Source organism: Trichechus manatus, unplaced genomic scaffold, assembly GCF_000243295.1.
Source record: "Trichechus manatus latirostris isolate Lorelei unplaced genomic scaffold, TriManLat1.0 scaffold00040, whole genome shotgun sequence".
NCBI classification, from domain to species: Eukaryota; Metazoa; Chordata; class Mammalia; order Sirenia; family Trichechidae; genus Trichechus; species Trichechus manatus.
Genome location: NW_004443976.1, coordinates 17509273 through 17529634, shown reverse-complemented (window position 1 = coordinate 17529634; position 20362 = coordinate 17509273). Strand labels below are relative to the sequence as shown.

The following is a 20362-nucleotide window of genomic DNA, read 5'->3' as shown; positions in this document are numbered from 1 at the left end:
GTCTTGGGAAGCCAAGACACCATGCCAACTCTGTTTCAGCGTTGAGGATCTGGTTTGGAGGTTCTCAGTCTCAATGGTAGATAGTCCAATAGGTCCTGGGATAAGGTAAAAATGAAGGGAAATCTATGCAGCTCCCTCTCTGAGATTTAGGAGCTACAAACAGTAGATCTTCTAGATGCCACATGACATAAAGAGGAGACAAAGGTGTCAGAGATCACTGTTCCAGGAGTGAAGACATGGGCAGGGCAGTAAGATGCCATTCTCTAGGAATAAGAGCTGTTTACCGGGTAACTACTTAAGAACACAAGCCTTGGTTTAAAATGATCCCATCTAGTTCACACAAACAAGTCACCTCGGGCCTTCAGAAAAGTGCCCAAACCTAAATCAATTATGTCCAATAGGGCAAATCAAATTCTGTGGAGAAGCTTAGTCACCCTGCACTACATAAACTTCAGCTGGACCCCTATGGCCACCAGCAGGTCATACTGACGTCATTCCAGGATTTCTTAAGGACCAGAACGCCTCTACTGTGTCCTCCTCAACCTCTACCTAGGTCAGGGCTTTACTTGATATCAGCTCTCCCAAGTTACACCCATCTATGTAGCCTCCGTCCCACCACTATGGTGTGTTGAACCCATCAGCACTGTGTGTTTGGGAAAGGGCAGCCCCCAGGGGACCTTGACATCTCCACTGCATGAGTGGAGCCCTCGGCAGCCTCCCTGGTGCGGATTCTCACGGTTCCTGCCTCTCAAAACTTTTAGCTGTAACCACTCCAACACGTCTCCTTAGTTTAGCACACTGGACCCAAATAACCTCAGAACAGAGCTGGAAAGTACTCTCCCTGGGGTCAGCTGCTGTACCCTGCTGGGGTCAGACTGGAATCTTAGGCCAACACCCCTTCCTCTCACAAGGAGTCCTATGGGAGAAGTGAGGAGGGGACAGAGACTCCTGCTGTGGGAGAGATCACGTGTGCCCCACACTCAGCAGTTGGAGGAAGAGGAACCCCCTGGTGCCAGGCTGTAGTGGTGACGCCCCAACCCGGAGCCAGGGAGACTGGGTGGGGAGCCAGGGCAGCAAAGGGGCTTCCCACAGTCACCACCACTTCCTTCAGGGAAGTGCTGATGGACTATTACTTAGTGACCTCCTAAAATGCCCTTTTAGGAAGACGCATTAAGTGTCCTTGAAGGGGTGCCGATTAGCTTGCAATTAGTTATTTCAGAGCTGCCCTACAAGAGTGAGTAAACTAGCTGTTTTTTAACTCAACAGTTTCTATCTTGTCTACAGGGTCAACCCATGTAGACTGCCTGAGGAAACTAGCTTACTGCACACTCCCTGCATCTCCCTCCCTATGTGACAGTACCTCAGAGGGCTCCCTACAGACCTTTTCCAGAATAAGCTGTAGACTATATAGACAAGCCATGGAAAAGCAGCAAGTCCAGGAATTTCTGGAGTTTTTTTTTTTTTTTTAATGGTACTCCAATCCAACAGTATGATAAATGCATCCGAGCTACAATTAGGAAGATATATAGCATCAGAATGTGAAGGTCTGGGCAGCCTGGTGAAACGCGGGCTCTCCAGAGCCCCAGCTATGTTTCCCATTATGTAACCCTGGTCATGGGCAGACAGCCAGACTCCAAATGAAAAAGAGACTCTGGCTTGGCACTGGTTCTATTTTCCTATCCTCATTCGGGGTCAGCGCAGTGTCATACAGCTGCAGAGAAAGCTCTGGGGATTAAACCTGGGAAAGTCTCCAAGACCAGGACCTGGGTTCAAGTACCAGCTGAAAGCAATAAACCAACTGCCACAGCTGGGCTAGGTTTGGATGTTCTCAAAGTCCCCTGACTCTTTCACTTACTGAGAACCAGAGATGAAGATGAGGGAAGATTTGGCTTAAGCAGAGACTGTGAAATAAGGTAGGCTGTCCCACTGCCCTAGCCTTGCCAAAGGTCCTGAGATGCAAGGGGTCACTATGTTTAGGCTCACAGGAGCCTGCTGCTCAGCTCCTCTCCATCACCTGACATTCACAACTTTCCACATGTTCATTTGGTAAAGTGGGGAGTAGCTGCCTCTCCCTTCTAACAAGAGGCCTAGTGAAGAATAGAGCAGAAACTGTGCCCCACCTCCAACTCGATGGCCCCTCCAGACACTGTGGTATGCTCTAAATTGACCAAAGCACTCTACAATGTCTTTTTCAGTGGCCCAAGGCAACTTTCCACACCCTGCTATGATCCTCTGCACCAAAATCTCTTGGGATATAAACCCTTCCTATTCCAACTTCTAATAGGCACAAATGATAAATCAACTTACTCACATGTGGACTCCAGCACACATACCTACTAAGACCCACTGTGTGGGATGGCATGGATGGTCATGCAATCCTGCCCTCATCACTCGGCAGTGCTGGGGATATTCTATCATCCATCATCATCCTAGGCGTTCCTAGGATAGGGAACATATTTCAGATGTGCCTGAGTAGCTATTTCCTAGGAAAAGTAGGCTTGGCCTGAAAGAAGAGGAACATGGGCAAAGAGGAGAAAACCAAGGAGACTAATGATGAGCTCTGAAATTCCCCTAGGAAAGTGGAGGATGCTCTGCTATGATTCTCTAACTGTACAAGGGAAGACAGGGAGGGAATCAAGGGACCCAAATTAAATTAGGACCCAAATGTGTTAGAAAGACAATTCAGGAGAGGAGTTTTCAGAGAAAAACAAACTGAAATGTAAGATATCTGGTCACCTTATCTTAGGATCAATGAGAAACCTGTCTTTGCAGAGAACCAACACAGGCAAAGACCAATGAAAGCATGCAAAGGAGAGGCACTAAGTGGGAGCCATTTCCTTCCTGCTCCCTTGAGAGCATTCCTAAACTCTCCAAAATGAAAATCAGCAACAAGGACCTTAAGGTGTGTTGGGGGGTTACAGTTCTAACATCTATAGAACTATTTGGTATATGTTATTCCCTATGGCCTTAAAAAAAAAAAAAAAGACTCCATAGTATGGAAGACCAGTGGGTGTGAGATGCAACTTTGAACTCAAAGAACCACCACACCTTGCCAACCTCTCAAGCATAGCATTTACACAATGACTGTTAGGGAGCTATATGAGAAAAATGGAAAGCAGGGAGGGAAAATCCTTACTCCACTGTTCCAGTGCTCTAACCTGAAGGCTATGAAGTGGGACTACTCTCCTGGGAGTCAAGTCAGGTTTGCTCTGTTGAACAGTGGCACCAGCCTCATAACAACCAAGCCCTGTGGTCAGGCCCCAGGGCAGCAGAGCCCCTCCTTTATGCTTAAGCTTGCATTCCAGAGACAACCAGCTGCTGGTCTGACGGGGAGGGGCAGAAAGAGACAGCGCTGAAGGAGACTCTACTCTCTATCACTCACTGACTTCCCTAGCCCACACGGGATTTACAAGAGAGCAGTGGTGTCTGTGGCTACAGGAACTTGTTTACTGGGCAATCTGATTCAGTATACTATTTGGTCAGATTTGCTCCTCCTGGGAAGAAAAGTCTGAAAAGACTAAGAAAATTTGGTTCAAGTGTTCCAATCCTCTCTGCCTCTCTGTAGCCCAGGAGGCGAAGCCCAGCTGTGGATGGCTGTGCTCAGACCACGTGCCCAGCTGCAGATTGAGCCCTTGCCCAAAGATGGGCAGCAGCTTGCATAAGCCAGCAACAGGCCATTGGCTGCAGTATCTGAAGAGAAAACAGACTCAGCACCTCAAGCAAATGAGGCCCGGCACTTCCTGTGTGAGCTTTCCATTTCCTCAGCCAAACAAGAGCCAAAGGGAGTGAAAGAGGGAGGAGGGCTGAAGGGAGGCAGGCTGCAAAAGAGCCCAGGATGCTGGTGAACAGGGGCAGTGTGGACCATATCTAATGGATCTGTGGTTATGAGGTGAGGTTACCCAGGGAAGGCCCAAGCTCCAGGGACAGATGGTCCACCCCCCACCCCGAAAGGAAGGGAGGAACACTCAGTGACCCCAGCGCATGCTCAGATGCAGTGGCTTCAGATCCTTGGAGAGCTAAGCCCTTCCTTGTCATATTCTTTCCAAAATTGCAAATTGCCTAGTTTGCATTATAGATTAACAGCCTGAAAAGTTTGAGACTGTGCATGTTAACCCTTTGATTCCCAACACTGCTGGGAAACAGCTGCCCCTGAGCCAGCAGAGCCATCAGTTCCTGTGGTGATGCCCCAGGTGACCAGCTTGGGGCTCCACCCCAGCTCACAATGCCTTATCCTGGAGTGTATTTTGTGACTTAGAAAGGCTCATAGGAAGGACACAGAGAACTGTTCAATGCTGTGAGCATCACCCACATAGTTACAGAGCTAGAGCTGAAGAGGACAGAGGGAGGGTAGGTTCAACTGTCCAGGGTTGGGGGAGAAAGTTATGCATTGCTTCTCTGGGTGAGGAGCACGGAAAAAATGTCAGGAAAGAAAGGGAGGAAAGAATCAGACTATACAGTCCACACAGAAAGATCAATAACTGCTGGCAAGAAATCTCTGCTACAGCCTTCCCTCTGTGGGTCACCCATGAGTCCAGGAGACTCACGTGGCTCACCCCCTGCCCAGAGAAAAACCCCTTTCCCAGAAGTGCCGTCGGCAGTAGCCTAGGTGTCCATACTCTATCGTCCAGTATTTCCCCCCTCCCAGAGAAGAACACTGGAGATAAATGATTGGATTCTGTGTATGGATGCTTATTCCAAAACACACACATATATACACGTAACACAGAGCCTGAAGGGGCTTTGAGTACACCACACCTGCCAGAGACCACAAAGAGGAGGACAGAAAGAAAGAGAGGGACAGAAGAGAGAGGGAGGGAGAGAGATGGATAGCCAACAGAGATGAACAGCGATAGAAGCCTACATATACATACATTAAGACACTACTGAGCAAATACGAACCAACACACAGTGACACTAACATAGCTAAGAATGGGACACACAGGAACACGGATAGAGACCAGGAGTCAGCAAACTTTTTCTGTAATGGGCTAGATAGTAAGATACTTTAGATTTTGCAGGTCACATGGTCTCTGTCACAACTACTTAACTCCGCTGTTATGGTGTGAAAGCAGCCATAGACAAAATGTAAAGGAATGAGCATGGCTGTGTTCCAATAAAACTTTATGGACACTGAAATTTGAATTTCATATAATTTTCACAAGTCATGAAATATTATTACTCTTTTGATTTTTCCCCAACTATTTAAAAATATAAAAAAGATTCCTAGCTTGTGGCCAAACAAAAACAGGCAGCAAGCCATAGTTTGCTGACCCTGATACAGACAAATGCACAGCAGAGGTAGGCAATAAGGCAGGCAAAGTGACAGAGGCAGGCAGGCAGACACAGGCCCATATACACAGAAATCCCCCCTCACACAGACGGGCTCAGACTGACACACAGAGACAAAATCACAGCCTGACACACACAGATGCAGTCACAGACAAACATGGACACAGACATTATGAAACACTCCCACAGGACACAGTCACACACACAGACACAGATGTGGACCAACAGAGACCCAGAATCAGACACAGACAGACATGAATATGGAGACACAGACACAGGGAAACAAACCCCTCATGGGGACACATGAATCCCCACAGAGACACACAACCAAGGATCACAGAGGCACAGACATAAATGGGCATAGACACAGACACAGATATGGACAACCATATGGACACACAGGGATACAGCACATATGGACACAGACACATGGACACATACACACAGAGAGACATGGACAGACACACCAAAAGATCCCTAGCTAGGCAGACCCTCAGAGACACTCAGACACAGAGAGGCAGACTTACAGACAGACTCAAACAGGCACACAAAGAATCAGACACTGATATAGACAAGAAACAGCAATACAAAAACACACAAACAGATGCATACAGACACACCCAGGCAGACACACTCCTTGGACCAACATCCATACCGACAAATACCACACTGACACACAGACACGAGGGGGTAGGGAGAGAGGTGTGGTGAGGAGTCAGGGAATGGGTGCCCTCTCGCCCTACACACTACCATGTCATGAGAGGAAGGCAAGGAGACAGAATGTGTAAGACACCACAAGAAGAAGTGAGAGAACTTGAAAGATACATGGAGAAAGACTAAAAGGGAGAGAAAGCGACAGAGACAAAGTCTCTCACATATACATCGACACACACTCAGACTCAAGAGGCAGCTGCAGAGATGGTGAGTAGGAACAAGATGAAGTGAGAATGCGGGAGTGAGAGCGAGGACAAAGAACAAAACAGAGCAACTAAGGAGTGGGAAAAAAAAGAAAGACAGTGAGACTGAGTTTGAAGGAGAGGAGGAGGAATAGGACTGGAGGATAGGCAAAAATATCCTAAAACATCAGGGGACAAGGCAGGTGCTCAAAGAGGAAAAAACCAAAGTTCAAATGAAGAAGGAAGAGAGAAACAAACGGGCTGCGGGTGGGAGAAACAAAGAACAGGACTGGATGGGGCGGGCTGAGGCCAGCAGTGTTAACGGAATGGGCAGCTGACTCACTGTGAGGGCAGATCCAGGGATGTGGGTGGAGGGTTCCAGGTGTCTGGGTAGCCGAGCATCCAGTCTGACCAGACTTTCACACTGGGGAGCAGTTCCTTCAGGTCCGGGACGAAGGAAGACACCTTGATGTCATCTTGGTCATCCTCATCTTCTGGAGAGGACAGCTGAGCTGCAGAAGTAAAGGGTGAGAACTGGGCCTAGGTCTGCTGTGGCCTCCGAGTGAGGTCTGGGGCGCTGGGACGGCAGCAAGCTCTTAGGGAAGGGAGACCAAGTCCACAGGAAAGCTGGGCCCAGAAGCGAAGGACAAGTGCCAGCACCTAAGAGGATTCTGAAAAGTAGGACAAAGAGAGAACCAGTGCACTAGGTTTGTCCCTGCAGACAACTGACTCTGCTTTACCAGTGGCCTGGCTGATGTCTCTACTCTGGCCTCCAGCCCACCCTTTTAGCTCTCCTTCAGCACTGTACGGAGATGGCACCAGGTTCTTGGCAAAACGGCTTAATCTGAATTTAATCATGAGGAAACATCAGACAAACCTGAACTGTGAGATGTTCTACAAAATAAATTGTCTGTATGCTTCAAAAACGTCAGTCATGAAGGTCAAAGGAAGACTTAGAAACCATTCCAGGTTAAAGGAGACTGAAGAGACGTGATATCTAAATGCAATGTATATTCTTGGATTGGATCTTAGACTAGAAAAAAACTTTTTTTGGGGAGGGGGCTATAAACAACATTATTAAAACAATTGGTAAAAACTGAATAGTCTATCAATTCCATAATATATCAGTGCTGACTTCCTGATTTTGATAATTGTACTGTCATTATGTAAGAGAATGTCTTTGTTATTAGGAAACACACAGCCAAGTATTTAGGGGTAAAGGGCTGCCACGGCTATTATTTACAATAAAATGGTTCTGAAGAAAAACAGCAACAAGAGTAAGTATATGTGTGTGTGTGTGCATGCACACACGTGCACACGTGTGTGTTGGGAAAGAGAAAGAACTTAAAGCAAATATAGTGAAATGTTAACAATTAGGGAATCTGGGTGAAGGGTATATAAGAGTTCTTCGTGCTATTCTTGCAACTTTTCTGTAACTTTGAAATTGTTTCAAAATAAAAAATCTTCCCCCCCACCCTGACAAAAAAGGGGTTCCAGGCTAGAGGCATCCTCAAAGCTGATGCAGCAGGTAGAGTGGCCTCACTACTCTCACCAATACTGAAGCTGAAAGAAGGGTGAGACCCTCAGCCCTACCTTATACTGCTACAGCAATCAGGCTTGGAATTCTAGGGGCAGCCTTAAAGGATACAGGATTCTACCTCAACCCAAGGGTTAAAAATATCTCCTGCTCTGGCCCAGTGAATCTCCCAAGGTGGCTAGTCCACAGTGGTTACAGCACCCAGCAGATACCAGACAAAGAGGGACATATAGATAGAGGGGAAAAAACAAAAACCAAAGCATCAATTATGAACAAAAAGGGAATCTCACTTTCCTGTTTTTTTTTTTTTTTTATAGTTGCAGGGAACACTCAGAAGCTCACAGGAACAATGAAAATCTCAACTACTAAAGGAGAAAAGAGGGAGGAAATAGTTCCACAAGGAGGAAAGAGGGTCCTAGAGGTAATGAGACCACAAAAGGAGATGGGAGTAATGAGGGGGCCAAAGGAAGAGCATGGTGGGAAGAGGAAGACTGGAAAGTAGAGGGGGAAGACACCAAGAAAGTAGCATGGCACTCTGAGGCTTGTCTGGGCAGGGCCCAGGCAGCTGGAGAACCCACAGTCAGGTGCGCCTTTCACCTGCTTACCTTTGGCAGACTCCTTAAGTAAGTAGGTGCAGCGCTGCACCAGGAGAGAAAACATAGCCAAGCCCAGGGCTGCAGCCTGCTCCTGGATCACAGAGCGGCATTCCTCCGAGAAGCAGTCTGAGGAGAGGCAAATGGAACTCCATCAGTACCCTCGGGACCAAGCCACCCTGCCTTACCAAGCCTTGGCATTAGTGTCACATATACAGTGGGTCTTCCACCTTTCACTGGTGACAAAAAAACAAAACTCAACTGGAAAGGACTTCAGCTTACTTGAACAGAACTATTTCACCATACCTTTTATTTTAAAAACTGAATTTCCCCCTAGTCTCCAACAGGACCTACTACAGGGGTAAAATGACACAGCAGTTAAGAGTGTTAGTACCAGACAGACCTTGCTTTGACCCTTACTACGTGTGCAGCCTTGGCCAAGTTACTGAGCCTCCTTTTCGTCATCTAAGACTGGAGAGTAGCAATATTCCTTCTCAAAGAGTGGATGTAAGGTTAAATGAGATAATGCATGTGAAGAACATACCACAATGCTTAGTGTATGGGTAAGAACGTGATACTTACCATCATAAGGATCACTTGTGTAAATTCTACATCTCATCAATTCCCCAGGAAGAGTTACCCCAAGTTGGTCAGCTGGCTACCGTAACAGGAAGCTATAGTAACCAAAACTGATATTTAATAGACTCAGTCTCTCTAATGTATAAATATCAGGAGCAAAATCATCAATTAAAATGGGGAAATACAAATTTAAAACTGGTCTTTAACGCTGATGGAAACAGTGCACTGATTAAGGACAGCGTTGCATAGCTGATTTTTGTTAACCGCTGTCAGTAAGTTGTACACCTGTAAAAAGTTGAATTGGCAAAAGGTATGTGATAGATATATTTACAACAACAACAAAAGTAGCTATTGAGGCAGCTTATGTACAACCAAAAACCTCACGGGATTCTGTTCCTTGGTTTGGAGGTTTAGGGTCATGGATTCATGGGACATCTCAGTTAAGTGGCCTAATAACATGTTTAGTGCTTCTGTTCTACCTCCTAGTTCACTGTGTAGTGCCTGGGGTCTTAAAAGCCTGCAAGCGGCCATCCAAGGCACAACAATTGGTCTCTATTCACCTGGAGCAACGGAGGAAGGAGAGTCAAGAATAGTAGGAGGATACGGAATGTGTGGCTAATTGCCTCCATGAACACTGCTTCCTTTGACATGAGATCAGAACTGGATGGTGCCTGGCTATCATTACTGGACATTTTGAACAAATATTCCATAGAGGAATCCTGATCAAAAGGGGGAAAATGCAGAATATAATTTCAAATTCTCATGGACTCCAGACTTTCTGGAGCCAAGAAGGTTAGATGAACCCCTGAAACTAATGCCTTGAGATTATCTTTAGACCTTAAACCAAAAATATCCCCTGAAGTCTCCTTAAAACCAAACAATGGTTTAGCTTAACCAGTAAAAAAGGTCTGCCTTGAGCATTATGCTCTTTTAAGAACTATCTATATGGGATCAAATTAACAACAGCAACTTGAAAGATTAGAGAGGAACCTTTGGGGGCAATTAATTTATGTTAATACGGGAGGAACAACTCAGAAAAGGAGGGTGAGAATGGTTGCACAACTCAAAGTATGTAATCAATGTCACTAAATGGTACATGCAGAAACTGTTGGACTGGTGTATGTTGTGTATATTCTCAACAACAATAACAAAATAAATAAAAAGATCCTGAATCACCAGCCTTTGGTTTCATCCTCACCTCCTCTATGTTCCTGCTCCTGATAGACTACATATGACACTTACAAATAACCTATTTCCACTGAATGAATTAATCTATAGAACAGTGATTGGCACACAATAAGCACTGAATCAGCGTTAGATTTATTTTCAAAACTTCCTTCCCCTAGGGCCAAGATATAAATCTGGCTCCCAATGCCAGCACCCTCTCTCCTTCATTTTCTCGGCCTGCCTTCCCTCCTTCTGGTGGCAGGTCAGTGAAAGGGGCCAACTTGATAGTGGTGAGAGCTATTCTTCTGTGGGAGCTACATAACACACTCCAAAGCCCTGCCTGTACCTACTCCTTGTCAGCGGCCCTCCCTAATACCCACGTCCTCCAGGCTTGAGAGGCATCGGTGACAAACAGAAGGCAGCAGTCCAACCTGCAGCCTCAGAGGAGGAGACACCTAACGTCCAGAAGAGATGGAATCAGGGACCAGGCTTACTAGCTCTGGCAGCAGCTAATCTGTTAATTCCCTCTGTAATACAGGAGGACTCTCAGAATCTCTAAGTGTTAAAAAGATAATTAGCCACATGTCTGATCTCTGTCCCTGCCTATATATTAACCGCAATAGCCAAAGGGGAGCATTCTCTTGTCAGCTCACCAGTCTTGTCAATGGGGCCTAACTGAAGTTGTTATTCCAGGAGATGCTACACCAATCAGTTACCCCTAACAGTCTTTGCCACAGGAGTAAATATGATTGGAGTATACAAAGTAAGCGCAAGCTGCTGCTCAGAAGGTCCCAACATATGAATAGCATCAGTGTAGTAATTCTTCTATTGTGGCTTTCCCAGCATCCTTCCAGATGTCCGCTGATCCCAAATGTCACCATTTAACTCTCCGACTCAACTGTGGCAGGCAGTAAGGAAGTGGTAACAATTCATGGGATCAAAACAGATCACTACTCTTGTATTTTTTCTAGTAAAGTCTTAAACCTCAGTTACTGAGACAGAAAAACATCCAAGATCCAAGAAGAGGTAGGATGGAAAGCAGGGAGGGGAATATGTATAAGCCATCCCAAGAAAAGCTGCCAATTTCTTCTCTCCATCCCTTACTACAGGCAGCAGCACTGCCAGTACTGTGCCAGCTCAGTCCAGGCCCTTGCCAAGCCCTACAAATAGCCTACTTCTAACTAGCAACAAAGCCTTGAATGGGGGACTGAGTCCAGAACAGAGGGAGCAAGAACAGGACAAGCAAAGGCCACATCCTGGCAGCTGAAATGCAGAGTAAGCATTAGTGCCCCCTCATTGACCGGGCATCTCAGGCAGAAGTTACCTGCACACAGAAGGTCAGAAGGGATGGAGGAGGTGTCTTAGCACCAAGACACCAGCATTTCAAGAAGCACAAGGCTACTATTCCAATGAGACACTCATTAGCCTGAATAAGGATAAGATGAGGCTGGGGGAGATTAATTTCACTAAGCCCATTTCTATTTTATGACAAATGACAACCTCAGGCTAGAGTTTTTCTCAGAGTTCAAGGTAGGGGATAAGGCTCAAGGGGGAGAATGAATTTCTTAACAACATATAGAAGGCCTGCCCTTCTCTATGGCTCAGTGGTACCACAAACAGACCCATAATGAACATCTACAATGTTCTGGACCCTGTGCTGGGTATTGTGGAGAATACAAATACAAATAAAGCAAGGCAGCTGCAATCTTAGCCCCTTGTCAACTGGGTGAAGAAGAGTGATCTACCCAGGTAACCATGGTAACCTGGACCCAGTGCCTCAAGTGAGAAATGTTGCACTGAGTGTTATGATATCTTCAGGGATGCTCTTCACTTCACATAGGCCTCTGTGGGCCAGGAGCCATAAGATGCCACGCCTTGAGAAGTATTCAAGAGGGAAACAGCATCTAGATTCCCAGAGTCCACCCATTTTGGGGCTAGCTCTAGTAAACTCTCCCTAGTCTGATGAATGGCCATATATACCCCTAGAGTTGGGCTGGGCTGGGCCAGGCCAACGAGTGATGTGGGGTGGGGAAGGAGAAGGCATTGCTTGCCTTGGTATTTGCCTAGGTTCCTCTGGCTTTGTGTCAGGCAGCAGGAGCCTGACATGAGCTGAGGAACTCATTAACATTGTGAAACAGCCTTTCCCCTTCTTTCCAAAAGCAGGCTTGCTCAAGAGTTGGGGGGATGGTTTTGGCTAAGGAAGTCAGATGGAAATATTTCTTACCAAGAAAGTCACTTGAGGTCTGAATCTGGTTCTGCCCCTTCCCACATGCTCTTAGCTGAGCAGGAGACCACAGCTCCTGGTATTCCTGTGGCCAAATACCTGCTCAAGACAAAAACAGTCTTCTCGCTCCTATGCAACAGGGAGACCTTCTCATTTTCCTGAGAACATATTCATGGAAAACATAAACCAACTGTCGTCAAAGTTGTATGAAATCAGGAAATGGAGCGGCCGGGAGAAGGCTGCCATGTGGCCGGATGTTATGTATTTCTAATTAGTGCTATACATCTTTCAACAGCAAGTGTCCTTCTGCTGGGAAACACAACACACTGCCCTTGTTATTGTAACTGTCAGAGAAGTGCTTAAACAGATAATCTCCAGGAAAAGTGATAAACACGTCCCCTCTCCCACCAGTGTGTGTGCGACGGTGCTGCCAAAGCAAAGCTGTGCCTGATGGCTCCAGGATGGCAAAGCATCCTCCCGCAGGAAATGAGAATGAGGCAGGAGGGGTGGAGAGGCAAGAGCAGGGGAAGGAGGCAGGCCCACCTGCCTGGACCCGCTAAGCCCAGCCAAAAGACAGTGATTCAAAACCATCATGTTTGATCGACTCCTGGGACAGGGCATCGAGTTTTTGTCAGGAAGAGATTTGGAGGAAACCAGTATCAGTAGGGATGGGGTTTGGCCAGTCACGGAAAAATCTAGCAACAATGGAATAAGCGGAGTTCCTTGGTGCACACAGCTAGCTTCCTGGGAAAAGGATGAGCAGAGGAGTAATGATGGGAAGATACAGGATAGATGATATGTAAGTCCGATACCCTGACAGCAGTAGAAGGGATTTAGAGGGCACTGGGGTCCACTAAGGAGCCTTGGTGGCACAGTGGTTAAAGCGCTCGGCTGCTAACCAAAAGGTCGGCAGTTCGAAACCACCAGCCACACCGTGGAAGAAAGATATGGCAGTGCGCTTCTGTAAAGATTCACAGCCTTGGAAACCCTATGGGGCAGTTCTACTCTGTCCTATAGGGTCGCCATGAGTCGGAAATGACTCGATGGCAGTGGGTTTTTTTTTTGGGGTGTGTGTGTGTGTGTGTGTGTGTGTGTGTGTGTGTGTGTGTCCAATAACCAATTATCTGCTTGACTGCTTCACTAATAGCTGGAGAAAAATGCATGCAAGACCACTTATTTACTGAGTCCCTCCCTACCATCTCCTCCCAAAGAGAGGAAATGGTCAGTCATCTCCAAACTACCACCACCTAGGGGTGATTTGCTGGCTCTTATCTTTCAGACATAAGGCTGATTTTCTCATGAGTCAGTCACTAGTCAGACACAGAGCTGGCACAGTTCCTGATCAGACCACCAAAACCTCCTTGTCTACAGGAAGTGGGCAGTGAGAGCATCTTTCTGCTGCTGCTGCTTGAGCCAGAGTTCCGTGTGGCAGCTGCTGGACAAAGAGGAGGTGGAGGAGGCAGTCAGTGCATAGGCACAAGACAAGACCAAATCTCAGAGCAAAAGCAGAGATGTCTATGCCTACAGGGCATTATTTTATTCCCTGAGAAACAGAATGAATGAGTCAGAAGAATCAGGCGCAATACACCCAAGCTAATTATTCATGCACAATGGCAGGACACAGTTAGGCCAAGCCATGACACATCCCTGAACAGGGTACAGCCAAGACAAGACAGAGGAATGTGAAAAGTAATGTTTCCTCCCTAAGAGCCTCTACTGTTGTACTTGCTAGTCCCCTTGGTTTTTCCAGAATTGTACAAATCTGACTTCTTCTAGAGGTCTTCTAAAAGCAGGCACCTGTAGATGTGGGGCAAAGGAAATTCCAAGCTCCTAACAAAGTGATCTTTCCCATTCTTTCCAAAAGCATTTATTTGGGTGCCCAATTGTGGAGGATATAAAGGAAAATAGGATGCTGTCCATGAGAAGATGATAATCTAATGAGGAAGACAGGAAGAACACTGTGACGGTTAAGGTTATGTGTCAATTTGGCTAGGCCAGGATTCTTAGTGGTTCAGCAGATATGATGTAATCACCATCCATGATGTGATCTGTTGTGAGCAGCCAATCAGTTGAAAGGGGCGTTTCCTTGGGGGTGTGGCCTGTATCCAATACGTATGGATGTTTTGTCAAAGCTCACCCTCTCTCAATCCTGCATCCTATTTGTCATCCTCTGACCTCTGGTTCTTGGGATATGAGCCAGCAGCCTACCATCTGACCTGCAGATTTTGGGTTTCTCCGCGCCTGCAACCACCTGAGTAAGAAGAAGCCTCCAGCCTGATGCCTGACTCACGAATTTGGGACTTGCCAGCTTTTACAACTGTGTGAGCAATTTCCTTGAAATAAATTTCTCTGTATATATACTTATATATATATATATATATACACTTCATTCGTCTTGCTCTTCTAGAGAACCCAGCTTAAGACAAATACATACATATCCAAACAATTGTAATTCAAGACATGCCATAGGAAGACGGAAGATGCTTTCTGTAACCAAAGGGAAAGGAAATAATTGTGTATATAGCATATATCAGACATAATATATTAGATATAGTATATATCAGAGGTTTCGTGGCAGAGACAACTTCTGAGCTGGGTTGCAAAAGATGAACAAAGATGGAATTGGCAGTATAAAAGAGGGACTGCAACTACTGAGAGAAGTATGGAGGTAGGAATAACCAGTTGCGATCAAGTCAATTCCAACTCGTAGCAACCACATGTGTGTCAGAGTAGAATTGTGCTCCACAGTGTTTTCAATGGCTGATTTTTGGGAAGTAGATCACCAGGCCTTTCTTCTGGGGAGCCTGTGAGTGAACTCAAAAGGCCAAACTTTTAGTTAGCAGTCAAGTGTTAACCGTTTGCACCAACCAGCGACTCCTGCAGGTAGGAATACGTAAGGCATATTCCCAGGTGGCCAGCACTGTACTCTGCCTGACATATGAGTGGGACCACAAAGTAGAGGGCCTGGAATGTCAGAACAAGGAACACGGACTTGACTCAATAGGCAGTGAGTGGGACATGTACTCGAAGTTTCTGGACAAAGTAGTGGTGAGAATTTAGAACAGATCAAGGTAGCCGGAAAAAGTTAACAGGGAGAGAAATTAGTTGGAAAACTAAGAGGGCATGAACTTGTTTGCATTAAGAGAAATTATACGTACAGCACTTCATTAACTTTTAATGCCAAATAAATGTAACATCTATCTTATATGAGAGGTGGAAGAGGAAACGGAAAAGCGTGCAGATATGAGAAATGTTGCAGAAAGAAAGCCAACAGATCACGGAGATGATGTTGGTGGATCTGGGGTGGCGGAGACAGAAGGGATGAAGACTGCGGGAACAGGTCGAGGCCTCTCACTGATATGGGTTCCGGAGGATCCTGAGACCTCAAGAAGGGTAACACCCACCAAACAAGATCCAGGAAAGGGGCAGAACACCTGGAAGGAGGGAGGTATGGATCAAGGAGTCCCCAGGCTCCCACCCACTTGGCTCTGAGCCAAGTCCTGTCTTTCCAGAACAAAGACACTTCAGGGGGTCAGAAATACTTGAGGAAGATCTTGTACAAAGATGCCTGAGAAGTCTGAACTGGCTCTCCCTGTGGAAGCCATTAGATATTCAGCACTTCATTTGTTTCCAATTCTTATGTGAGTGCAGCTCCAGGCTGTGAAGTGAGAGGCTCCTCTCTGACGTAATCAGGAAGCAGCTGCAAAATTAAGGAATCCCTCATGACATCATAAAAAGGGTTGATGGTTTACTGGGGAAAGTATAAAAATTAATTACATATTCCCACATGACTCTCTTACCTTAAATCTGTACACACCCCCTCCCACTCCCACACATTCTCTCATCAACAAACATCCAGAAGCCACCACACTAACAGGGTACAAAAGAGCAAACAAAACCCAGGAAGAGAAAGTTCTTTGATGCACCACTGTCTGCCCCATACGTGTGGAGCTTAACAAGCAAAGCTTTGTCCTCGAATTTTTATACATATAGCACGTTTCCCCAACAAAAGTGTAAGCCCCTTGAGGGCAGAAGCTATGTCAGGATACACACACACGTCTTTGAAAATCAGCACCATGAAGGGGTTTAAGAAATGTTCGCTGCTCATAAAAGTAGGTACATTTGCCTCTCTCATTTGTGGATCCTAACCATGGACACCACAGTTCCACTATGGCCAGAAATCATAACTGAAATATATTGAGACTTGCGTTAGGCACAGATCCTTTGCATACATTATCTCAAAGCTTTACAAAAGATTTGCACAGGAAGTATTATTATTCTCCTTTTTTACAACTGAGGAAAACAGGTTCAGAGAAGTTAAATGACTTGTCCAAGGTAACAAAGCTAGTGAGTGACAGAGCTGGAATTTAAATCAAAGTCTGTCTGCTCTAGTGTCCACATTAATTCCTCACCTCAGTTTTCAAATCCCTGAGATTCAGGATTCCACACTCCAAATGCTCCTCTCTCCTTTGATACGAACATGAAAACCTCAGACTACTCCAACTGCAGTTCTGCAGAAAAAGCTCTCACATAACAATGAATACATGAAACCGAAATAAAAAACACAAAACCACTTACAAAATCGCCAAAGAAAGTGAAATACTTCACTATAAATCTAACAAAACGCATACAGGATCTAAATGCTGAAAATTTTAAAATGCCGATGAAAGAAATCAAAAGAGACCTAAATAACCAGAAAGACTTACCACGCAAAACACCTCTTTAAAATTTTAAAATGACTAAGGTGTGCCTGATCCAAGCCATAGTCTTTTCAATTGCCTGATATGCATGATGAAGCTAGACAATGAAAAAGGAAGACAGAAGAGGAGTTGATGCATTCAAATTGTGGTGTTGATAAAGAATATTGAATATATCATGGACTGCCAGAAGAATGAACACATCAGTCTTAGAAGAAATACAGAATGCTCCTTAGACATAAGGATGGTGAGACTTTGGCTCACTTTTTTATTTTTTATTTTTATTGTTTTAATTAAATGAGGTTTAATTTCAAGTTAGTCTCCCATACAGAATTTTTTTTTTTTTTTTAACATACATTGTTATGAGACTGGAACTGCTCACCCCATTCTGCGACAGCACACTCCTCCCCTCCGCCCGATTCCCCATGAACATTCAACCAGCTCCTAACTCACTGTGCCTTCCCCTATCACCTCGGGACAGAAGCCGCCCCCTTGGTCTCTTGTATCTACTTGTCTAAGAGGCACATTCTTCATGAGTATCACTTTATGTCCCACAGTCCAGTCCAATCCCTGTCTGAAGAGTTGGCCTCGGAAGTTGTTTTAGTTCTGGGCTGATAGTCCAGGGGCCATGCTTTCCGGGGTGCCTCCACTCTCAGTCAGACCATTAAGTCTGGTCTTCTTACTATAATTTGAGTTCCGCATCCCATCGTTCTACTGCTCCATCAGGGACCCTCTGTTGTGTTCCCTGTCAGGACGTTCACTAGCCGGGCGCCATCTAGTTCTTCTGGTCTCAGGCTGATGAAGTCTCTGGTTTATGTGGCCCATTCCGTCTCTTGGGCCAATACTTTCCTTGTGTTTTTGGTGTTCTTCGTTCTCCTTTACTGGCTCACTTACTTTGGATACACCATCAGAAAAGACCAATCACTAGAAAAGGACATCATGGTTGGTCAAGTAGAGGGTCAGCAAAAATGACGTAAACCGTTAATGAGATGGATTAAAACAACAGCTGCAACAATGGACTCAAACATGTCAATGACTATGAAGATGGCACAGGACAGGTCAACATTTCATTATGTAATACATAAGGTCACCATAAGTCGGAGCCGACTCAACAGCAACTAACAACACCATGTTCATGGACTGGAAGATTCAACATTCTAGAGATGTCAATTCTCCTCCAAATAGATCTATCTATAGGTTTAACACAATTACTATATAACTCTCGGTAAAGTTTTTTTTGTAAACAAAGACAAAAGTCCTAAAATTTATATGAAAAGGCAAAAGGACTTAGAATAGCTAAGAACAATTCTGAAAAAGAATAAAGTAGGAGAAACCACTCTTCTCAATGTTAAGGCTTCCTACGTATATTAATCAAGACAGTATGGCACTGGGGAGGGAGACACACACAGATCAATGGAACTGAACAGAGAACCCAGAAATAGACACACACAAATATGCTTGACTGATTTTTACAAAGGTGCAAAACAATTCAAGGAGGAAGGATAGCCTTTCCAACAAACGGTGCTGGAACATCCACAGGCAAAATAATAAACCTTTACCTAAATCTTGTAACTTATATAAAAATTACCTCAAAATTGATCATAGATGCAAAATATGAAAATTTTAGGGGAAAAAAAAAAAACAGAAGAAAATCTTCAGGACCTATGACTCGACGAAAAATTCTTAGATCTGATGCCAAAAGTACAATCCATAAAAGGAAAACTTGATAAGCTGGACCTCATGAAAATTAAAAACTATTTCTATGCAAAAGACCATATAAAAGAATGAAAAGAGAAATTACAGACTGGGAGAAAATATTAGCAAACTACATCTCAACAAAGGACTAGCATCTAGCATATATAAGGAACTCTCAAAATTTAACAGTGAGAGGAGTTCCAGCAAAATGGCGCTCTAGGCAGAAGCACCACGCTGTCCCTCCGCAGCAAAGATCCGAAAAACTAAGCCAAACAGAGAATACAACAATCTTGAAACCCTAAAACATCAAATGAAGAGATAAAGAACTTAGCCAAGCACCAAATGGAGTGAGAAAAGTGACAGAGAACGGAGAGCAAGAAGAGATTCATGCAGAGGTCCCCTACCAGCTAATGCAGCGCGGATCCGCCATCCTGGACTCCTATCGGAGACCAGCAAATGGGGTACGAAAAAGCAGCCTCACAGAGCTTCCAGCGGGAGACAAAACAACCAGTAATTGGCGATATACGCTTTCACACCGCCCATCGTTCTTCACCCCAACTCGGCCTCCTCTCCTTCCCGTGGCCACAGTCTCTTGACCAGGAAGCAGCAGCTGCTTGGATTCCACACACCCGAACAGGTGGCTCTCTGAGTGCCATCTGTTGGCTGCTGGTGTTGCTTTTTTTCCGCTTCTTTTTATTTCTTCCTTGCCTCTCCCCACCTCCCCCTCCTTTCGCTTGAGTACCTCACTCCGTGCGCCATCTCTGCTTCTTCCTGAGGGGCTGCAGAGCTCCGGTAATTCGTGATATACGCTTTCCCACTCTCTACCGTTCTTCACCCACACTCGGCTCCCTCTGCTTCCCACGGACACAGTCTCTTGTCCAGAAACACCAGCCCGCACTAGCTGGCTCTTTGAGTGCCATTTGTTGGCTGCTAGTGTTGCTTTTTATTTTTTCCTGCTTCTTTTGATTTCTTATTTGCCTCTCGCCACCTCCCCCTCCCTTTGCTCAAGTACCTGGCTCCGTAAACCATCTTTGCTTCTTCCTGAGGGGCTGCGGAGCTCCATTCGAGTGTGGAGCTGCTTCCCAGTTTGGGCTGCCGTGCTGGTGGGATGCCGGGGCTTTTGTTCGTTTGTTTGTTTTCTTTTCCTTTTCTTGAGTTGGGAGCCCTTTCTGGCCAGGCTGAGCTGCGTGGCAGGGAGACTCCCCTTTGGCTTCCACAGACGTGCAGAGGGATCCCTGAGGGCGTTTCTTTTTACGGTTTTTTTTTTTTTTCTGTTTCTGTGGGGGCCTTTCTTGTTTTTGTTTTTAAATTTGTTTTGTTTTCTTTTTCCTCTTTTTCCCTTTTTGTCATTGTTCATTGCTCAGTTTCTCGTCTCTCTGTATCTTCCTTCTCTTTCTGTTCCCTGAATACCTGGCATTGTATACCTCTATGCCTTCTAGACAGGCTGTACTACAACACCTGAGAGTGACTTCCCCAGACCTCACAGCTGCCCAGTGGGATTCCTGGGAACTCTGCGGTTCTTTAACCTTTCTTATTCTTATTTATTCATTCTTTTCTTTTCTTCCTCCTCCCCTTTCTGTTTTTCTCCATTTCACAGTCTCTCATCTCTCCACTCCAACGGCAAGCTCCCCTAGCATTCTTTTTTGTTTGTATGTTTTTGGCTCCTGTTCCTCTCTCCTCTCTCC

General features: G+C 45.5%; 1 protein-coding gene across 2 annotated transcripts in view; it reads right to left on the bottom strand.

The window, feature by feature from the left end:
• Window positions 1-20362, bottom strand: part of SMG6 (SMG6 nonsense mediated mRNA decay factor) — a 239658-nt gene that overhangs the window by 124092 nt on the left and 95204 nt on the right. For both annotated transcript variants that reach the window (XM_023731155.1, XM_004376149.2), the window contains exons 11-12: window positions 8328-8444; window positions 6529-6697 (exon numbers count right to left, since the gene is read on the bottom strand). In XM_023731155.1, the coding sequence (XP_023586923.1) occupies window positions 6529-6697; window positions 8328-8444 (286 nt within the window). The remainder of the gene's footprint in view (window positions 1-6528; window positions 6698-8327; window positions 8445-20362) is intronic.